Source organism: Paramisgurnus dabryanus, chromosome 22 (assembly GCF_030506205.2).
Source record: "Paramisgurnus dabryanus chromosome 22, PD_genome_1.1, whole genome shotgun sequence".
Taxonomy (NCBI): Eukaryota; Metazoa; Chordata; class Actinopteri; order Cypriniformes; family Cobitidae; genus Paramisgurnus; species Paramisgurnus dabryanus.
Window position 1 is genome coordinate 15,657,144 of NC_133358.1, and position 20,996 is coordinate 15,678,139.

A 20,996-nucleotide genomic window follows, 5' to 3' on the forward strand; every position below is an offset into this window, starting at 1 on the left:
ACTGTGTTTTACAACACGGACCACCGCAGTATGCCATATTCTTAAACACCAGATGTGTAAGGTATATCCAAAATTGTTTTTTTATCTACATACACCCACCAAAAACAAGTCATGCCATGTTAACACCATTACGGACAACCTCACAGTTTCCACGGATACACTTTGATGTTCGGATCATGGAAGAGTCACGCCTTCAAAACCGCACACACACGCACGCTCAAGGCCATCATGTTTATCCAACATTTGGGAAGTGGAGTGTGATAGAGAATTCCTGAACTCCACCAGGCAGGAACGAAGAAAGAAAAACTTTATAACGTTTTTCTTTCAACGGCACGGTCTAACATCTGCTGATCTGCTTTTAGCTTTTACACACAAACGTGCTAACTCATTCCCAAATAAAACCCAAATTCGGTTTAATTGGCTGCGCTCTTGGACAATAAAGGATTTCTCATTTCAAAAGAGCGCAAGAATGAGGGAGAGGTTAAAAAGAAGGAGTCTGTGAATGACAAACCTCTTTTTTGGACCCCAGCCAACAAACTTCTCTTTGTGAGGTGCTTCAAACGACATGCCGACAGAGGAGTGTGAATGGTGAATCTCCTGCCTAAAAACACACCACCCCCCGCTCGGGACGGCGCTGTATCAAAGACGGGCCAGCCACCCCTCCCGACTTCTTCACAGCCCCCCTCTGTCATTCATTCATCCCTTCTTTTTTGCCTATGCCTGGAGAAACGGCCCTTTCAGCCTCATGCTTCATTAGGAGAGGAGATTGAGCTCACCTCTGGGCATGCTGATAGTTCGACATAGAGAAGAACAGTGGGAGAGAGAGAGAGGGTGTGTCGGGGGATTACTTTGGAAGTTATTACCTAAATGTAAATGTGAAATAGTGTTAAATACAATATTTGTGCTTCAAAAACTTGGTAAACTTTTGAAAGACTTGAAAGTGACAGCTCTCCTTGAAACGAATTCAAACGGTTACGATGGGCTCCCTCTAGCAGAAGCCGAAGGTATTATCGTCATAAACCAGACAACACAAAGCGCCATAAAGCAAGAGGAGGGGCTGGAGTGTTTTCGTGCGTGTGTGTAAGCAGGCCAGGGTGCAGAATGACAGTTCGGCCCAGCTGCCGTGTGTTTAGAAATGGGCAGTTCAACACTGCTCGCTCTTTCTCTTCATCCTCTGCTCTTGCTTTCCACAACCAGCTGGAGTCCTTTGTGATAGTGTAACCGTGGAAACAGCCAAGATCATGAAATCTGTGTCCCTTTTACAAAAACAAACCCGCGTCTGCATGTGAGTCTGTCCCTTTCTAAAAAAACATTAATGAAAAAGACCACCAGGCTGGGTAAAGTTTTAGCCTTGACATGACAATTAAGTTAAAGTATAACACAAAATAAGAGTTTCGTAGTGACGGCAGTGATACGCAGTCATAACCGTGAACTGTAAACTGTGAGCGCGTGTGTTTACTAACAGTGAGCATGACCTACTTTTCCTTGTCCTGAGTTTCTCTGCAGCTGTCAATCAATAACAAAACACACCCATGTGCGCCTGCACACAAACGCAAATACACGCATGCGCAAACGTCAACAGGTGACAAATTATATGTCGCAATCACAGTACAAAGCAGGTTATGACCGGACAGGTTATGACAGTTTATAATTCAACATTACACATGCTGTTTACAAGCTTACATTACAATTAAAATATAAACAAATGTTAATACAATTGTTATTATTGTTGTAGTTATTATTATATATAATATAATAATAATATTATTATTATAATTATTATAATTATTGTTATATATATGCTTTTATTATTATTGTTGTTTTTGTTGTTGTGCTTTGTTGCTGATCTGAATGTTCTTATTATTATTTTTATTATTATTATTAATAACTACTACACTGCAAAAAATGACTTTCTTACTTAATATTTTTGTCTTGTTTTCAGCAGAAATATCTACAAACTCTTAACTCAAGATGCATTTTCTTGATGAGCAAAATTACATAAGAAAATAAGTCTAGTTTTTAGACAAAAAATATACAATTTAAGTGAATTTGTGCTTAAAACAAGCAAAAATATCTGCCAGTGGGATGAGAAAATTTTGCTTAAATTAAGTGTTTAAGAAAAAAAAATTCTCACCCATTGGCAGATATTTTTGCTTGTTTTAATTTTAAATTTACTTAAATTGTATATTTTTGTCTATAAACTAGACTTATTTTCTTAGGTAATTTTGTTCATCAAGAAAAAGCATCTTTATTTAAGAATTTTTAGATATTTTTACTGAAAACAAGACCAAAATACTAAGAATTTTTTTCTTGAAAGTAGTACACTGCAAAAAATAACTTTCTTACTTATTCTTTTATATCGAAATATCGAAAAATTCTTTGGTGAACAAAACAACTCAAGAATATCAAATGTAAGTGATTTTGTGCATAAAACAAGCAAAAAAAAATCTGCCAATGGGGTAAGGAAAAAATCTTGAAAATTTTTCTTAAACACTAAATTCAAGAAAAATTCACAAACAATTTGGCAGATTTTTTTTGCTTGTTTTATACACAAAATCACTTGAATTTAATATTTTATGTCTAAAAACTAGATTTATTTTCTTGGGTCGTTTTGCTCTTGAAGAAAAAGCTTCTTAATTTAAGAATTTTTAGATATTTTTACTGAAAACAAGACAAAATACTAAGAATTTTTTTTTATCATTTTTTGCAGTGTACTACTACTACTACTACTACTAATAATAATAATAATAATATTGTTAAAAATTAGAATTAAATAAAAAAGTTTCAAATTACATACACATTTTAATATAAAACATCTTTCTACTTCTTAAGTAAACAATATCATTGTATCTAACTCTATAGATCTTTACTGTGTCTAAGACAGACATGCACCCTCAGGATAAGAAGAGAGAGAGACAGGGATGAATGATGTGAGACAGAGATAGTAAAACAATATGAGATTGACTGCCCATTTGCTTTAGTTCCTGTCAGAGCATTCTTGACACCCATTCACAGTGCAGACTTACAAACACAAGTATATCTAGCGATAAAACAGATCGCTAGACACATTCACCTTGACATAGGTTAAATATTATACTTTCACAAACACACTGCTGACTCACAGATTATGGCCCTTTAAAGTTTAGCTCAACCCCACACACTCCCTTTCAATGAGACTGTCTAGTGTCTACATGCCTGTGTGATTACACATGTGTCTAACGGCACAATGTGTGTATGTGTGTGTGTGTGTGTGTGTGATGTATAAAGTTGGATATATAATGCACTGCTCACTTTCAGGATAAACAGCTGAAGTGACATCATGCATCCACCCAACCAATATATCTATTCACAAACATGCCAACACACACACATAGGGAGTTTATGCCCACACCATTGGGTTCACCAAATACACATGCACGCACGCGCGCGCGCACACACACACACACACACACAAACCCTTACCCTAAAAAAAGTTTGACATAATTTTCATTGTTTATTAAAAATGTATGCATCTTCAAAATGAGGTTTTGTCAGATGCCCCACCATTTACCTTATATACGCAAATGCAACTCACCTGTGACTAACAAAAGTATGAACTTTGCATTTAAGTGTGTTTATTTAAAGGTCTTCAGGTCGAGATCTCGTACATCTTCTGAGGTCAGAGCCTGACACGCACAAATTTACATTTAAATACAAAGGAATGTGGTCAAGAGTTCACACCCCATCATGCCACCCAACTCATAAGACAAATTATTAATAACTATATAATAAAATAATATTAATAATAAAAACTTATAGTGTCATCTGATCTTCACCTTACTTAACTTTCCAACTGACTAACCAACTCACCTATATCTTTCCTTCTCTTCCCTCTCTTGCTCATTCTCTTTATGCTTTGTGTCTCCAGGTTTGACCTCTAACCCCTGGTATCCTGTGGGGAGGGGGTAGGGCAAAAGACCCGTGGTGTGTGGTGAGGTATTGTGTGTCTAGAGTGTTTGTGGATGGTGTGTTAGTGCTGCTTCTGGGATATACCAAGAGTAATGTGCTCTTTAGGAGTCTTAAGAGACCCCCGAGACACACACACACACACACACACACACACACACACACACACACACATTTGGGGGGTTGGGAGTTAGTGGGCAAGAATGCAAGGGGTAAACGAGGAGCCCAGCAGGAGTGCAGGAATGCAATGCATTGTGTTACAAAGACTTCCTAAACTACTAAAGTAGAAGCACACACACATATATACGCGCACACACACATTACAGAATCACTTAGATCTGACTGACATGTTGTAATTTTTGGCTTTTTATAAGTGCATGTTACGCGAGTCCTGTGACTGCTATGCTGAAGTGATATATGCCATTAAAGGACCCTCCCAAAACATTTAGGGGCAAAAAAACACAGGCACAGACACAGAGGACCCTTTCTGGAAGAGTTCAGACGCTCTGTAATTAAGGTTTGCCCCACCCTTGCAGTGAAAACCTAAACCATCCAACATACTCTCTCACACACACATATACACAACCACACACACACACACACACACACACACACACACACACACACACACACACACACACACACACACACACACACACACACACACATATGGCAGGAGCGGAGATGAGAGGAGTAGAAAGCAGAAAAGAGAAGAAGAGGAGAAAGGAGGCATCCCCCTGCATTTCCTGTGGCAGGTAGTGTGTGACGGGAACATGCCAACGACCTCACTTCCTTTTTGTGTGGCCTGAATCAAAGCATAGCGAATCTCAAAGAGAAGCCGTTAAGTTGTAATTACGTAAAAAGTGTGCGGTCATCAAACACTCGGGTGAAATCACAAGCGCTCAGTAAAAACAGATTCGAAAACAGCTTCTGAAATCCAAGTCTTCAAGTCAATGCACCTTTTGTGAAACTAATAGCATTTTAAATCAGATAATGGATATTACAACAAGCTTTTGTAGACGCTACAATCTACAATAACACTTCACATTCCACTAGATTTCACAAGTAAACAGAGAAACATTCAGATGATGATGAGATTTAAGCACGGGTCAGGATGTTTCGTTGTGTCTATCGCCTCCTACAGGATGAAAATGAAAGCGTTTTGTGCCAACACAAATATTCTCATGAGTCAGGAGAAAGTTTGGGACTTTTTTGTAATATATTACTCATTTCCCGAGATAGAAAAATGAAGTAATGATAATATCTGCTTATATGACATTGGCCTGATAAGATAAGAATTGAAAAGCTAATATTGGCTGATGCTGATATGGTCACTGATTCATTTGCATACCTCTTTAATACCTTAAGTATCCACATCTAGGACTTCAGAGCATTTGAAAATGTCATTTGTGAACCTGCCAATGAAATCCAGGTTGAAGTCATGAAAGTTTGATTTTACAGTCTTTGACATGGCCTTACCCAGTCAATATTAAAGATATCAAGGTTATATCTTTACAGAATGTTAAATCACACAAACGTTACTTAAAGGGACACCCCACTTAAAAAAAAGGCTTATTTTCCAGCTCCCCTAGATTGAAACATTTGATTTTTACTGTCTTGGAATCCATTCAGCCGATCTCCGGGTCTGGCGGTACCACTTTTAGCATAGCTTAGAACAATCCATTGTATCTGATTAGACCATTAGCATCATGCTAAAAAATAACCAAAGAGTTGCGATATTTTTTTCTATTTAAAACTTGACTCTTCTGTAGTTACATCATGTACTAAGACCGACGGAAAATTAAAAGTTGTGATTTTCTAGGCAGATATTGGTAGGAACTATACTCTCATTCTGGCGTAATAATCAAGGAATTTGCTGCCGTAACATGGCTGCAGCAGGCGCAACACCCGAAAATTGTCTTTCAATAGCAGGGGACTATTTTTGGGCACTGCGTAAAATCATTCTTAGAATATTGGAACTCTTTGGTTATTTTTTAGCGTGATGCTAATGGTCTAATCAGATTCAATGGAATATGCTAAGCTATGCTAAAAGTGGTACCGCCAGACCTGGAGATCGGCTGAATGGATTCCAAATAGTGCTGTGACGGATGATTCGTACGGATTACGACCCACGGCATGCATGCCATTCGCGGAATAATATGCAAATTTCAATAGGGAAAGTTTATCATTTGCACGTGTTTCTAAGGCTTGCAAATGTTAACATTCAAGTGATTTAAAACAATTTGACCGCAAAAAGGTGCTAAAGTGAGCAGACTTCGTACGCACATGTGGTTAAATGTGTCCGGTCCAGCTCCAGTCAGATCATCCTTTCAAAGACTCCTCATGTGTAAACTATAGAGAGAGTCGCGCTACTGTGTCTCATACTGTAGTCCATTAACATACATTTGCTGAATAGAGCAATGAAAAACAACGTAACGTTTTTATGTGAAGCAAAGTGACAGTTTATGCTGCATCTTCTTCCTGAAGCGCAGTTTGAAATTCGCCCGCCGCTTGTGTGTGCGCACGCGTTTAAGTGCCCTCAGTAGTGCATATAGGCTACATATACTTCAAGAAAGTAAGCCAACATAAAATCTTTCTGTTCTTGACAGGGCACATACATACAAAATGATCTCACAGTATTCTTTTTCTAATAAAAACATTTGTTTATGTCGTAAGTGAACTATAGAGTCCGAAACTATTCTGTGCTTATTTGGTCTTAAAGAGACAGTAACCTCAATTAACCTACTTAAGTCTGTGTCATTAATGTTAATCAAACATCCCAAGACAAAGAGAAAATCACTTCTGTGGCTCTAAAATAATAATAATAATAATAATATTTCATTTGTACAATAAAGAGAGTGTTATAATTCATTTAATTGGATTTCTGTACCTAATGCTAATTTTAGGTCTTACTTAATGTGCAACTTGTTCTTTTTTATAAATGTTTGTAATTTCTTTTTTGTTATTAGATTTTTCCCACCTTTCTTTTGCTGATCCGAAAAATGATCCGATCCGTGCCTCAAAAACCGTAATGTGATCCGAACCGTGAGTTTTGTGATCCGTCACAGCCCTAATTGCAAAACGGTAAAAATCAAATGTTTCAATCTCAAACCCCAAAAAAGTGGAGTGTCCCTTTAAGATAAGTTTTCACAGACAGGGTCACATTTGTGTTTGTCAAACTAAGACTAAAACGCATTACATCACCTCCTATGTATTATGCCAGGAAAGGTGACTTTCAGGTCGTCGATTTAGATGTGGGATTAAGATGAAAGCCAAAAGATTATACAAGTCGCTCTAAAATAATACCTCCGCTGTGTGCGTTTGTTTAATTTTCTGCTTGCCCACACTAGTCGAGCATTTCAGACGGCGCATTTTTCTAGTCTCAGACACATGTACACATCTACACCGGCTGATTAACTCCTGGAAGGAAGAGGAAATCGCATAAATCTTAGGGCTTTGAGACATGATGTTTAAATATAAAGCACGAAAACACCTTTCATGCTGAGTGGAGGGAGGGCCTGAAAGGAAATGATTATCTGTGTGGTTGAGAGAGATGGTAAGTGTGGGAGAGAGAGAGAAAGAGAGGGAGGAAGAAAAGTAGTGAGTCTGTTTAACTGAAACGTCTCACTGAGTGATTTGTAGAGAGATCCTGCCCTATAGCCACACACATACACACACCAACCCACAGCAAAGATTCAAGCTATAACAGCATGCATACGGTGCATAGTATTTTTGTATGTGACAGAAGTGTTATAAGTGTACACAAATTCTGCTATTTCCAACCATGGATTGTGTTTGTATTCAAACATCGCATTGGGCTTTAAATAAATGACACATTTGAATGACATCACATGCTGTGGAAAATATTATCGTAGTTTAGTATGAACAACACACATATATAGTTTAAATGCACTATATAAAAGCATCTGCCAAATTCTTATTATTGAAAACAATTGTTGTTGCATACTCTGAGCTGTATATAAAAATGATGACCAGTATAATATGACTATGAGTCAGTGGTTAGCATGTGTTTAAAAATAGATTTGGTCACTTCACTTTTTATTGGAATTAAACTGCCCTCTAGTGCACAGTTTATGTCACTGCATCACTTATTGTACAAACTGTTATGGTCGGATAGGATTAGTTTGCATTAGTACAAAATAAACATTATATCAGGTTTATGAATATGACAATTTTGTGACCTATCCAGAAAGGCAGCAGTAAAGACACTGGCAATGGTTTAAAGTAATATTTGGCTCATATAGAAATTATTGGCATCTAATAGAAAGTTTTAGACATTAACAATTGTCTTTTTGGATTGATATTGAAGTAAATTGATTCTGTGTAATAATACAAGAGTATATAGGCTTACATTCAATATAATGAGTGGGTATCTATGTAATCTATATCTATTTTGATTGACTTTACTTGACTTTGGCATTTTTATGACATCACTGTTGCCTATATTAGGAGGCGGCCCATTCACAGATATTTGTAATATTGTTTAAAAATAAATTATAATATATAAATTATATATGATGTCATAATGCTATTAAATTTCTTAATGCTATTGAATCAGAAATGTATTCTACAATAACAAAAATAATATCTCATAAGAATCTCATAGAAGCATAACTACCACACTATGCTAGAATTACAAAAACAAAAAAATGAGGGAAAGAAGGCAAGAGAGAAAATAAAAGAAAGCAGAGACAGGGAGTCTACTGTATGATCATTTAACAACAATGACATCATCTCATCCTCTCTTCCTGAGGAAAACATTCTTTAAATGAATTAGTTGCCGTAGTAACATCAGCATCCTCCTCCTAAAATGAATTTTTGAATTCATGCATTCTGTTCAAAACACCACATTACTCATTACATTGCAGACATCTTGACTCCAAAAACCTCACAACAATGGCAGTTTGTGAAGTTTTTTACTAGGGCAGTTACTTTAAGATGCCAACATTGTTAAAGTGGGAAGACATTAACAACTTTTCACCAGCAACAGCTATTTATAGAGATCTAGGGGCTGTGACAAGGAAGCAAGACTAGAAAGAAAATATTTGACACCCTATATTCTCTCCCTCTCAAACACAAACACAGAAATCTGGATTCTTGAGCCATAAGAAAAATTAGACACAACATGTCTCAGTTTTCTCACCAATAACACTTCAAAGAAAACTACTGCTTAGTTTATCAGTCTGAAAAATGTCAAAGAAAGCACCCACAAAAAGTGCAACGAAACACAAGAACAATCAAATATTTTAACCTGCTTATATTTCTTTTATTGTGTATGTGTGTAACTTTTTGAGCTTGCCTATAATGCACCTGCTCCCAAATATCACATGAGCTACCAAAATAGATGGATGTTGGGCAGAGTCCCCCCCCTCACATTCTCACTCTCTCTCTCTCTCTCTCTCTCTCTCTCTCTCTCTCTCTCTCAAACATACACCACAGAACTTGAACAGTTTCACATCACATTTTTACCCACAAAATAAGCAATATAAAGAAAACAAAGAGTATGATAAGTCTTTCAAGTTACATACACATAAAGCCTATAGGATAGGTAACAATCCATTAGCTCGTAAACATAGCATTGGATGCTGACTTTGAACTGCATCACTACCGGTATGAGTAAGCACAATCCTCCATCACCTCCGTTAACCCTATCAAACACCACGAGAGAGAGAGAGAGAGAGAGAGAGAGAGAGAGAGAGAGAGAGAGAGAGAGAGAGAGAGAGAGAGAGAAAGAGAGAGAGAGAGAGAGAGACGCGCGTGTGTATATACTCACAGAGGAGGCGAATCCAGCAGTCACACATACCCTGTAATTTTCGGTAAATGGTAACCGGAGAGGCAATGAGAGAAAGAAGCGACTGAATGAATCGTCGGGATCTCTTGATAAACTCCAGCTTTGCTGTGAACGGGAGCTTAATGCTCGCGCTTCAGTCACGGGCGGGTACGGGACCGGCCCACACCGTCACATCCGTTATATACACCGATTCCCGAACGGGCCTAAAAGATATAGAGCTAGCTGGGGACTTCCCATCGTACCAAACGGCCAAATGATTAATGAATTAAACGTAGCTAAATATTAGCCTGTAAGAAAATCAGAAGAAAACAATAACAACATTAAAAATAATACAATATTATATAAATAAATAATAATTAAAATGTTTATTAAAAAAATTAATTTATATTATCAAATTACGATATGAACAATTAACCATGTCCTGACCGGATGTAGCCTGTATATACCCGCATCGAAACATCAACACTGCAATACAACACAACGCATTATGGGCCCATAAATGTGTTTTATTTTTATATAATGTATGTTTAAGGGGAAGCGTAGTGCATTTTCTAATAATTTTATTATAGTCACCCTTTTCAGCATTAAACATTTATCTTCAGTCCTTAACTAGGTTATTTTAAATAGACAAGTGTATTTAAAATACCATGTTCCCTGTAGGACAGACTCTCAAAATGAATAAAACAAGCAATGATAAAGAAAAGAAAGAATGAATAAATGAAAAGAATGATCTACAATATAAGTAGATATCATTTAGACAGCATGGTATTACACGACATTAGGTACAAAATGCTAGTTTATATTTTATGCCAAAATTGCATAATTCCTAATGTAGGCTTGATGTGCAGACAGTGTTTTATTTAAAAACGACAACATATGTACATATTCAAAATTTGCGTTTTTAATCGCAAAATGAGTATTTAACTTAACACATAAGTGACATGACATGACAATTCATCATTTATAGCTTATATAGTATGTCGTAAAACGTGCATTATGATAAATCGTTATGCAGCAGTGCGTGTGCTCAAGCGCGCCCTCGTGTGGTAGAAAAACGACAGTGACGCAATCTCTATCTCTGAAATACCTATAATAGCCTACTCTTCAGTTCAGCTATCACTAAATCTCTGTTTTCACAGTTTCACCAGTTTCCACCTGAACACATACTATTTATCTCTCATACTAACATATATAAAGAGTAAATGAAGTATATGTTCCTAGCAAATGAAATAGCGCAGTCATTTTTATATCTAGATGCTGCTGATGTGTATCTGTGATGAATCAGTCCATTCTGCTGCTCAGAAGAATAGGCGCATGTATTCCCCTAGACCTCAGGTCTCTCACTATTGCTGGTGTTTCTTTGAATGTTAAAGACATAAAAGCATTATATCCCACTTCCCCCGAAGAAGAAACGCGTGGGGAAGAAGAGAGATGGATATGCAAGCAGATGATGCACACAAAAGAGAAACCCTCAAACAGACAGACTGGGACTTCTAATCCTTTAATGCCATTGAAATGACATTTAGATCAAAGCTGCCAAAAGGACAAATGTGAAAAGCACATTTCTGTGTGTGTAACCTTTTAGGACAGCAGCAGAAATCTGCGTGTGATTTACTTTGGCACTGTTGTAAGCGGACTGAGGCACCCAGACTATATCAGGGGCCCTAAAGAGCGAGACCCCATTACACCACTGAGATGTAAATCATGAAGGACCAAATCATAACGCTGCAACTGAATAAAAAGTGCTCCTTTTGTATTCATTTTTGATATCAAAGCCTTACCGGTATGCCCTCCCTGCACAGATTTTTATTTAACATTTCTGTGTTAAGCAAATAGTGTTGGGGCTATGGTCTATTAATCCAGCCCTGTCAATCACACATTTCAACATTCACCAACACAAAGTATACCAAGTACACACCTTCACTGGTAATCCAATGCTGGTAATGGCTTTTATGCCTTATGGCCTTTTATGATTGATTTCCTATTTTGGCACTTCAGTCAATAACAGGTCCATGTTTGTTTATGTGTAACCACAAGCCTCAGGCACAACATTGGATGTATGTGTGTTTCATTTAACATGAAGCATCTTGGATGTGTAACTATTTTGCCATCAGGTCTTATGGCTTCACTGGCTCCTGATGGAGTGCTCTCCGTGACAGTGATGTAATCGCGGGATCTCGCTCCGTCTCTGTTGGTTATAAAGTGAGCTCACAGTCTGTGCTGTCTTTACTCAACAGGAGGTAGACCTGAACTTCTTTCACAGATTAAATCTCACTGCCCGGCTAAACTCTTTGACACGGGTTTGCTTGGGTATGTGATTAAGTTAATCAAATCTTTCCATAATCTGATTGGTTCACCGCATGGCCACTGTGCTAAACTGTGTTTCTGCAGTTCTGTTCTTTTGTGACGGGCAAATGTTTTGAGGAAACAGAAGGGTCTTTTTGTTTGAGTAGGGCAGGATAAATAATTTATGGGACTAATATTAAGCAAAACAAATATTATGAAACATAAGGTAAAACGTATATAATCCATATATGATCTACTGTATGAAAAAGGGTGACTGTTATTAACTCTTTCACCGCCAGCGGTTTTTAAAAAAAGTTGCCAGCCAGCGCCAGCGTTTTTCATGATTTTCACCAAAGTTTAATGCCTTCCAGAAAATGTTCTTCTTTAAATATATAAACATACAATATACCAAATGAAAGAACAGACCCTCTGCTTTCAAAAAAAAAAAAAAAAAACGTTTCATCCTACCTTCAGTGGTTCTTTTGTAATCAGCTTTTGAATATGGGTAGGTTTCTGCAAAAACACCACATTTTGAGCAAAAAGCAGAGATAATTCAATTTTTGTGACGGACTTTTCATAGAGATCCCATTCAGAGCAATCTTTAAAACAGACACGGACATGCAGCCGCTTGCCATAGGGCAATACTTCCGGGTTTAAAAAGTTGCGGAAGGGTGCCACCTGGTGGAAAATAGCGGTATTGCGGAAAGACGGAAAATCTCGTCATTGGCGGGGAAGCGTTTTCTCTTAATTGACGAGATATCTCGTCAATGGCGGTGAAAGAGTTAATAATAGCCTAACACACTATCACCTAAAGAGATCATATGAGTACCTCAAAACAGTGTTGGTACGAAATGTACACAGTATATATCTTTACATTAGATGATAAAAATATGTAATGAAAAAATTGCTCTTCTATGCCGAACCCCTTTTACCGTGGGTTCACACCAGTCGCGTTTGAGGCGTCAAATTCGTGTCTACAGCGTCTAGTTTGCCGCTTGAACATTCTGAGTTTACTCGCTTCATTTGCGCGTGAAATTCTAGTCATCGAGACATTCACGCGGAAATTCGCGTCATGGGAGGGGCTTCTGTGACTCCACTCGCTTTCTGTAATCACGTCACTACTAGAGCAAGCTCCAGATTGGTTAACGCGGTGCGTTTTTTTCTGGCAAAGTTCACATTTTTCAACACGCGCGTTTCCCGCGGCAACGCTCAATTCGTGCCATTCGTGTGAACTAGACGCGCGAATGAGGAGGAATTGCGTCTACCGCGCCGCACTAAACACCTCATTCGCGCCACAAGACCTCCAGATACGCGTCAATGCGTTTCCACATTGACTTAATGGTACATTCACAATGGGCGAAAGTGTTAACGCTTGACGGAAGGCTTGTCTGATGCGCGGCCAACAGCCAATCATAGTGGCCACAATACATGCTCCGGTCTTCCAAAAACGTAATTGGCTGGCTCTGTCTAGGTTATTTGCATAAGGCGATCTGATTGTCTGACGCACGTGTTGACGCTTGAAAAGTCGAGAAATGTTCAACTTCTGCAGCGAGCATCGGTACTGCCGGATCCACAATTCAGCAGCAGCGGACGGATCTACAATTCAGTTCAGCAACGCTTGACGTCACCCATTAAAAGTGAATGGGAAACGTTACCGCTTACACCCTGTGTGAATGCACCGTAACATTGAAATCACTCGCGCATGACGTCTCTAGCGCAGCTGGCCTGAACGCAGCATTAATTGAACACGCTGACTTTTTGAGACTTTGGCTTTTTCACCGTATCCACCAGAGTTAGATAAGTGCATACCCTTTTCATCTCTGTTTGTCCCGTAATTCTTTCTGACGCACCCACCGCTAGCCTAGCTTAGCACAAAGGCTTGAAGTAAATGGCTCCAGCTGGCATACTGCTCGATTATGAGTTACGGCATGCACAGAGATGAAAAAGGTGTGTATGGACTTATCTAACTCTGGGGGATAGGGTAAATAAGCTAAAATTCCAAAAAGTTGGCGTGTCCCTTTAAGCACCTTGATTTTTATGAGTGAATGATGCTCTGGTTGTCTGTATCTCATACGCCTTTAACCTGGAACCCACAATATTACAGCAAGAACTAAAACCTGAACCAAGACCCAGGAAGGTGACTGCCTTCGATTTTAAAAGTTGAATATATACCACCTGGGATTTTTTATAATTGATAACCATTTTTAAATCTCATTTAAGTGAACATCACTATAATGGCCCGCAGAAGCAATTAAGACTGAACCAAGCCTGGCTAACTTTTGATCTGTATAGGAGCGATTTCAGCTGGCTACTTATTTTGCACACATGGGACACCACTTAAGATGGTGCTTTACATCTGTTACTGCCTTATGCAGAGGTCACTTCCCAAATCCCCCAAATCTCAGCTTCATCTATTATCTATTGCCTCTTTCTCTCTCTCCAGCCTCTCTTTATTCCACTTGTGTGTAAATGTTTTGAATTAGCCAACTACGACCCTGATGACAGTGTGATGAGGACAAAGAATGAGACTCTCTAATCTCTGTAATTAAACACACAAGCTGCATGAGAGAAAGAGCGAGCGAGCGAGTGAGAGCGAGAGAGAGAGAGGCCTTGGCTTTCTCTATTCATAGTACTGATGAAGCAGCAGAAAGAGTAAACATAAATATAGAAAACTGTTAGGAGGGGAAGGACAAAGTTGAAGCATTTTTTTTCTATAAAGGCCATGCATGTGTCTTAAAGCTTGTTATCCAACAGCAACTTGTTCTTGTTGGATTGGCTGATCAGAGATCGCTGATATTGAGAATGCTTGTTTTTAAATGTTAAGTGACGCGATTGTCAAGTATGGTCACCCATACTCAAAATGTGACCACTGCATTTAACCCATCCAGTAAGTATTGAACACGCACACGCACGCACGCACGCACACACACGCACACACACACACACACACACACACACACACACATGGAGCAGTGGGCAGCTATGACTGCATCACCTGGAGAGCAATTGGGGATGGTGCCTTGCTCCAAGCACCTTAGCCCGGCCTTGAGATTCAAATCGGTGACCCTCGGGTTTACAACCCATGACTTGATGAATGCAGAGTGCTTGTAGCACAAACTCTGTGTTTTTTTTTTAGAGAGATTATGTGACCGGTGTGGAAGAAGTGGATCAGGAAAGGATTGTAAAGTATGTATAATTCAGTTTTGCATCATTATTACGACTTCTCTTTGAGCCCTAAGATTGAACACCATGTTTTTGGATGCTGTGCATTATGATGAGACTATTGTGGTTGGTGGTACGTGCCTGACATTGTAAAGCAGCATAAATTCAGAGTGATTTTCGTGTTCACTTTTGAATTCCGACAGCACTTTATAGTACTCTTTCATCATCAAAGACTAAAGATAATTTGATTCCTCTTGATATAGTCCCAATAACTGTTTTAATAATTTGGTACCTGTGCTGCTCTGGATGGTTCTCACAGTAGTTGCGGCTCGTGCCGGTGAGATGGCCTGCTGCGAAGCCCTCTCCTCTTCCTCCTCCTGTGAGCAGCCCTTCTCGATGGCTCTCACGTAACTGTGGCTCCTCATCCGAAAGCATCCGGACAACGGCAGGTCCAGAGCATCCACGGCCTGAGACTCCATCTCACTGAACACGCTCTCGCACACGGCCTCGATCTGCCCGTTCACTTCCACCTCACTCACCTGCAGGGGGAGACACTGCGTCACCACACGCCGTCATGTTACACTTGACATACAGTACCTGTCAATGAATTACAGCACATATCTGTGCTGTTACCAGCACTGTAAAACAAAATGCGGCATTTATGTATTTTTATGTTACTTTAACAAATGAAGTTAAACAATTTCAACTTGTTTTTATAAGTTATGTTAACTTAAAAATCAAAACTTAAAATAGTAGGTTGAATTGATTTGCAAAACCATGTTGTTTTAACTTAATGCTGCATTTTTTGAAGGATGTGAATATTCCCTGGATAATCACAAGGCTGAACCTTGTTAAAAAATGCAATAAGGAAATCGGAGATTTAGCTCATAGGATGCAGTTAAAGGGATATTTCACCCAAAAATGAAAATTGTACAAATATTATGAAGGTATTGTGATAAATGATGGTAAACACACAGTTGATGGTACCCATTGAAATCCATTGTATTTTTTTTTTTTGGAAGTCAATGGTTACTACCATCATTTATTAAAATATCTTATTTTGTGTTCATTAGAAAAATAAATCCATAGAGATTTAGAATAACATGAGGATGAGAAAATAATGACAAATTTTCCATTTTTGAGTGAACTATCCCTTTAAATGCTGTTTTTATACAGTAAATATCAAAGAAAGCACAATAATTAAACAATGCTTTCAAAAAAATAAAAAGTTATACATTGTGTGCACACTGAGATTACATTCATGCATTTGATCCATGCGTTTATCCAAAAGCAATTTACAGTGCATTCAAGCTGTAAATTTTAAAGAATATGTGTGTTTCTAGAGAATAAACCCACAACCTTTGCGTTGCTACCCAATGCTCTACCAATTGTGCTACAGAAATTTATGCAGACAATTTAACTATTTCCCCACCAATGATGAGTTATCATGTCAACTAAGATAAAACATTTGCATAAAAACTTGTTTCTGAAGAATTTTCATGTTAATCTGCAATACCGTGATTATCCACTAGATGGCACTTACTCAATTTATGAACAAAATGAAGCCAAAACTAATTTACTAATTTTAAACTCTGTGTATGTTTTGATAATCCTTCTAAAGCTGATCTCTGACTAAATTCCTTCACAAAAAGGCAATTATTTCAGCTTTTTGCTAAAAAAAATGTTTTTAAAGAAAAATACCCATATTTAAGAGTTTGTAAGCAGAGAAAAAAATATAGATAGGATGAAACGTTTTTTTTCCTGTTTTGGTTTGTTTGTCTGTTCTTTAATTTGATATATTTGTATGTTTATATTTTAGAAGAAAATTTTCCTGGAAGGCATTTTGTGAAACTTTCGTGAAAATCACAAAAATGCTGGCGGGCAACTTTTCAAAGAATACTTGGCAGGGAATGAGTTAATACTATTACATAAGTTTACTCACTGTGTCCTGCACCTGTAACCAAATTAGGGATGGGTGTGCACGCCCTTACACTTTTAACCTTGGGCTGAGTAATGTTTTTCATATGTAATGTTTAAAAGCACTGCTTTCAACCCTGGCTTGCAAAACCCTGCTTTAATTCTTATGTATATAATTTACATAATGTATACAATTTAATATTCAATTTTTTTCATGAAATACTTGACTAACTAATGATTTCCCCAGTCTAGGATGTTTTACTGGCCCTTATACGGTTGGAAAACATGACCTTTCATTAATTAATATGTTTTAAACAACAATCATACTTTTCATAAAATACACAAGTATACACAAGAGCTAAAAGACGTGTAACACACGGAAATCACAGACAAATAGAGTGCAGAGGGGAGGAAATCTGAATTTGCAAGTAATAGCAGGTGTGGCTGCATCCCTGCAGGTGCTCTATATAGATCACAGTGAGTGTCACTACCCAACCACCAGACGGTACGGCAGTGTAGTAGAAAGCCATAGTAAAGAAGAGTGAAACTCATTACAGAAGGAAGTCTTGTGATTGGTGGACAGGTTGTTGTGATTAAAGGACTGCTGGTGCATTGTGATTGGAGGAATAGATAGTAGAAAGGTTTGCCATTGGCTGAAGAGGGCTGTAGACAAACAAGCACTCACAGGTAGGTTTGCTAATAATTTAGAGGCAATAAAAACCCCATGTGCACAAATGCATACACAACCACACATACACGCACAATGCAAACATGCCAGCGCACACTGAAAGACCAATGAATGATAGTTTTCTTCTGGTGAGCTTTGTCAATGCAATGATTGATATATCCAGAAGGGAAAAGGAAGCAAACACAAACACACAAACGCCTGAGGACAGTGTCTTTTTCTTGCAAAGGAAAGCAGCTCTCGAAAAGGTTAGGGCTGTTGTCTATCTGAGTGAGCTGTCAGGACACTAAACGCTCACCTTAAAATTCTCTTTGTGGTTAACACTGACTGTTCCTTTATCCCACAGCTAAAGAAGCTAATCTTGAAAGCTCACCTTGAAATCCCATAGCAACAGACCCTAATCCTGCAAACTCACCTTGAAAATCCCTTAGGTAGTACACATGCTAATCGTGACGACAACCTTTATATGTGAATATATCCTAAATATCTTAAAAAAATATACTAGCAAATATTCCCGAATAAAGCTTCAATAGCAAATCCGACAGATCAGATTCAGACTTTATGTAAGACCTTGTTTGAATCCTAATTTGAATACCTCTGCTATTCATCAAAAGCATGCACTTGCTGATGATAGAAAGGTTCATGTTACTGAGTCTATTCAGTACTTACGCGATTTAAAAAAGAAAAAGAGGATCATTTGAAACTCTTCTGCTATAACGCAGTTGGTATTAGGGTCAATGATGTTACGTTAAAGGGACACTCCACTTTTTTGAAAATCTGCTCATTTTCCAGCTCCTCTAGAGTTAAATTTGATTTTTACAGTTTTGGAATCCATTCAGCTGATCTCTGGGTCTGGCGCTACCACTTTTAGCATACCTTAGCATAATCCATTGAATCTGATTAGACCATTAGCATTGCGCTAAAAATAACCAAAAAGTTTCTATATTTTTCCAATTTAAAACTTGACTCTTCTGTAGTTACATCGTTCACTAAAAAGGACGAAAAAATTAAAAGTTGTGATTTTCTAGGCAGATATGGCTAGGAACTATACTCTCATTCTTTTGTAATAATCAGGACTTTCTGCTGTAACATGGCTGCAGCAGGCGTAGTGATATAACGCAGCGCCTGAAAATAGTCCCCTGCTATTGAAAGTAACCAAGGGGACTATTTTTGAGGAGTGCATAATATCACTACGCCTAAAGTCAAGTTTAAAAAGGAAGAATATTAAAACTCTTTGGATATTTTTTAGCGCAATGCTAATGGTCTAATCAGATTTAATGGATTATGCTAAGCTATGCTAAAAGTGGTACCGCCAGACCCAGAGAACAGCTGAATGGATTCAAAAAGGGTAAAAATCAAATGTTTAACTCCAGGGAAGCTGGAAATTAGCATATTTTTTTTAAAGTGTCCCTTTAATTATTTTGTGTCCATATGGTTCAATTAAATGTAAAAGGGTTAAAATTTCAAAATAAATTTGCAGATTTCTTGAACACATTTTCTTTTTTTGAGTCTAAAATTTCTGGTTTTATTTCATTTTGAAAGAATATTTGGGGGATAATTGCAAAAATGTGGTGTAATCAGTCTGTGTCAATTGGTGTAACTAGTATTTTTTTAAATGAAAATATAAATATATTTATAAAAATGTGGAATAAAATATAATCATCTAGTTTAGTGTAATGATTTTTTTTGCAAAAAAACTCAGGACAGATATTACAAAAAAACGGATTACAATTTACATCTAGAAATAACTAATAAAATGATATTTTAAGATTAAATACATATATATATATATTGATGATTACGCTTAAATTCCATCAAGGTGGATAACATATTTAACATTTCTCATTCTTTTGCGCAATTGGTGGTTACACCATTTGACATTTTCAGGTCCATTCAGTCTTTAATTTCATAAAAATGGTGCAAATGTAATTTTTTATTGCATAAAATCAACATAAGTACACTACCTGCATTGAAATAAACCTGTTTTTTAAAAAGATTTCTCATCTTGCCAAACCGTTTTTGTCACTGACCCATTAACCAATAAACCCTTGATGCATACTTTAAAAATCCACCGAAAAAGTATGCAATCCATACAGAAAAGCGATTCCCAACTAGGAAAAAGCTAAACAAGTAAAAATATACATTTTATTCGATAAATATAATGAGCGAGAGGGCCTTCAAAAATGGTAAACAATGTAGGGGCTTGATGTTTAAAAGTTGTTACTTATTTACAACATATCATTATGGACAAATCTCAATCTCACATACTAGAATAGTAGTATGGAACTTGACAATGGTTAAGACAATGGATGAAGAGATGATAACCAATTGCATTTTTATGGAAGTCTCCGACATTTTCCACATCCTCTACTGTTTTTCCTCCCCTCTGCAAACCTTCTCGAAGAGTTCACGTCGAGGATGTCTCTGGATGGAAATTACTTGTAGGATCTGATTCAGGACCAGTTATCTTTCCCACTGCTGAGTCTAAACTACCACAGTGGGTAGATGCAAACTTGGTCTGAGATCAGTATCTAACGGCAATTTCCACCAGAGAGAGGGGAGCGAATGACCAACCTGACTGATGGTGCTCATAGCCCTCATGTAGCTCTCATTTCGGGAGCGAAATTTGGGTGAGGCCAGCAGTCCGGCAGGGTCCAGACTGTCCATACTGCGGTTGATTGAAACCTCACTCACCGCTCGCAAGTAGCTGTGACTCCGGATCTGAAGCTTGGGGGAGTGCGAATCTGTACTGATCCTGCACAGAGAGAGAAAAATGGATATATACAAACATCAATATCATACTGGATTCAATTTTTGATTTGATTTTATTGATCACTTTTGAGTCATTTTGAAGGGTTTTCTGGTTACTATGGGAGTGGATGGTGACCAAGGTGGTCACTATTCACTTCCATAATAAAACGCCAAACAACACCAAACACAATGGGGGATCAAGCGACATGAGGGTGAGTAAATAATTACAAAGTTTTAATTTGGTGTTGGCATTTCTGGTTTGATGATAAAGGCCTCAGAAACAAACAATTAGACATGAATTTTGTGTTTACATGGACAACCAAACCTTTGAAATATAAACAGAAACACATTAAAAACATGAACACACTAAGACAAACACAATTTTATCCTTTCAAGTCTAGTCAATCTTAATTATGGATGCTGCTCTTAAAATAGTAT

The 20,996-nt window shown here is 37.7% G+C and overlaps 1 protein-coding gene across 7 annotated transcripts in view; it reads right to left on the reverse strand.

Annotated features, from left to right (window-relative positions):
- dlgap1b (discs, large (Drosophila) homolog-associated protein 1b) overlaps positions 1 to 20,996 on the reverse strand; it is a 116,227-nt gene that overhangs the window by 19,347 nt on the left and 75,884 nt on the right. For 6 of the 7 annotated variants that reach the window (XM_065294920.2, XM_065294919.2, XM_065294923.1 and 3 more), the window contains 2 exons: positions 20,382 to 20,562; positions 15,498 to 15,744 (listed from right to left, as the gene is read on the reverse strand). In XM_065294920.2, coding sequence (XP_065150992.1) covers positions 15,498 to 15,744; positions 20,382 to 20,562 — 428 coding nt within the window. The remainder of the gene's footprint in view (positions 1 to 15,497; positions 15,745 to 20,381; positions 20,563 to 20,996) is intronic. The other variant, XM_065294921.2, reaches the window with a different exon arrangement.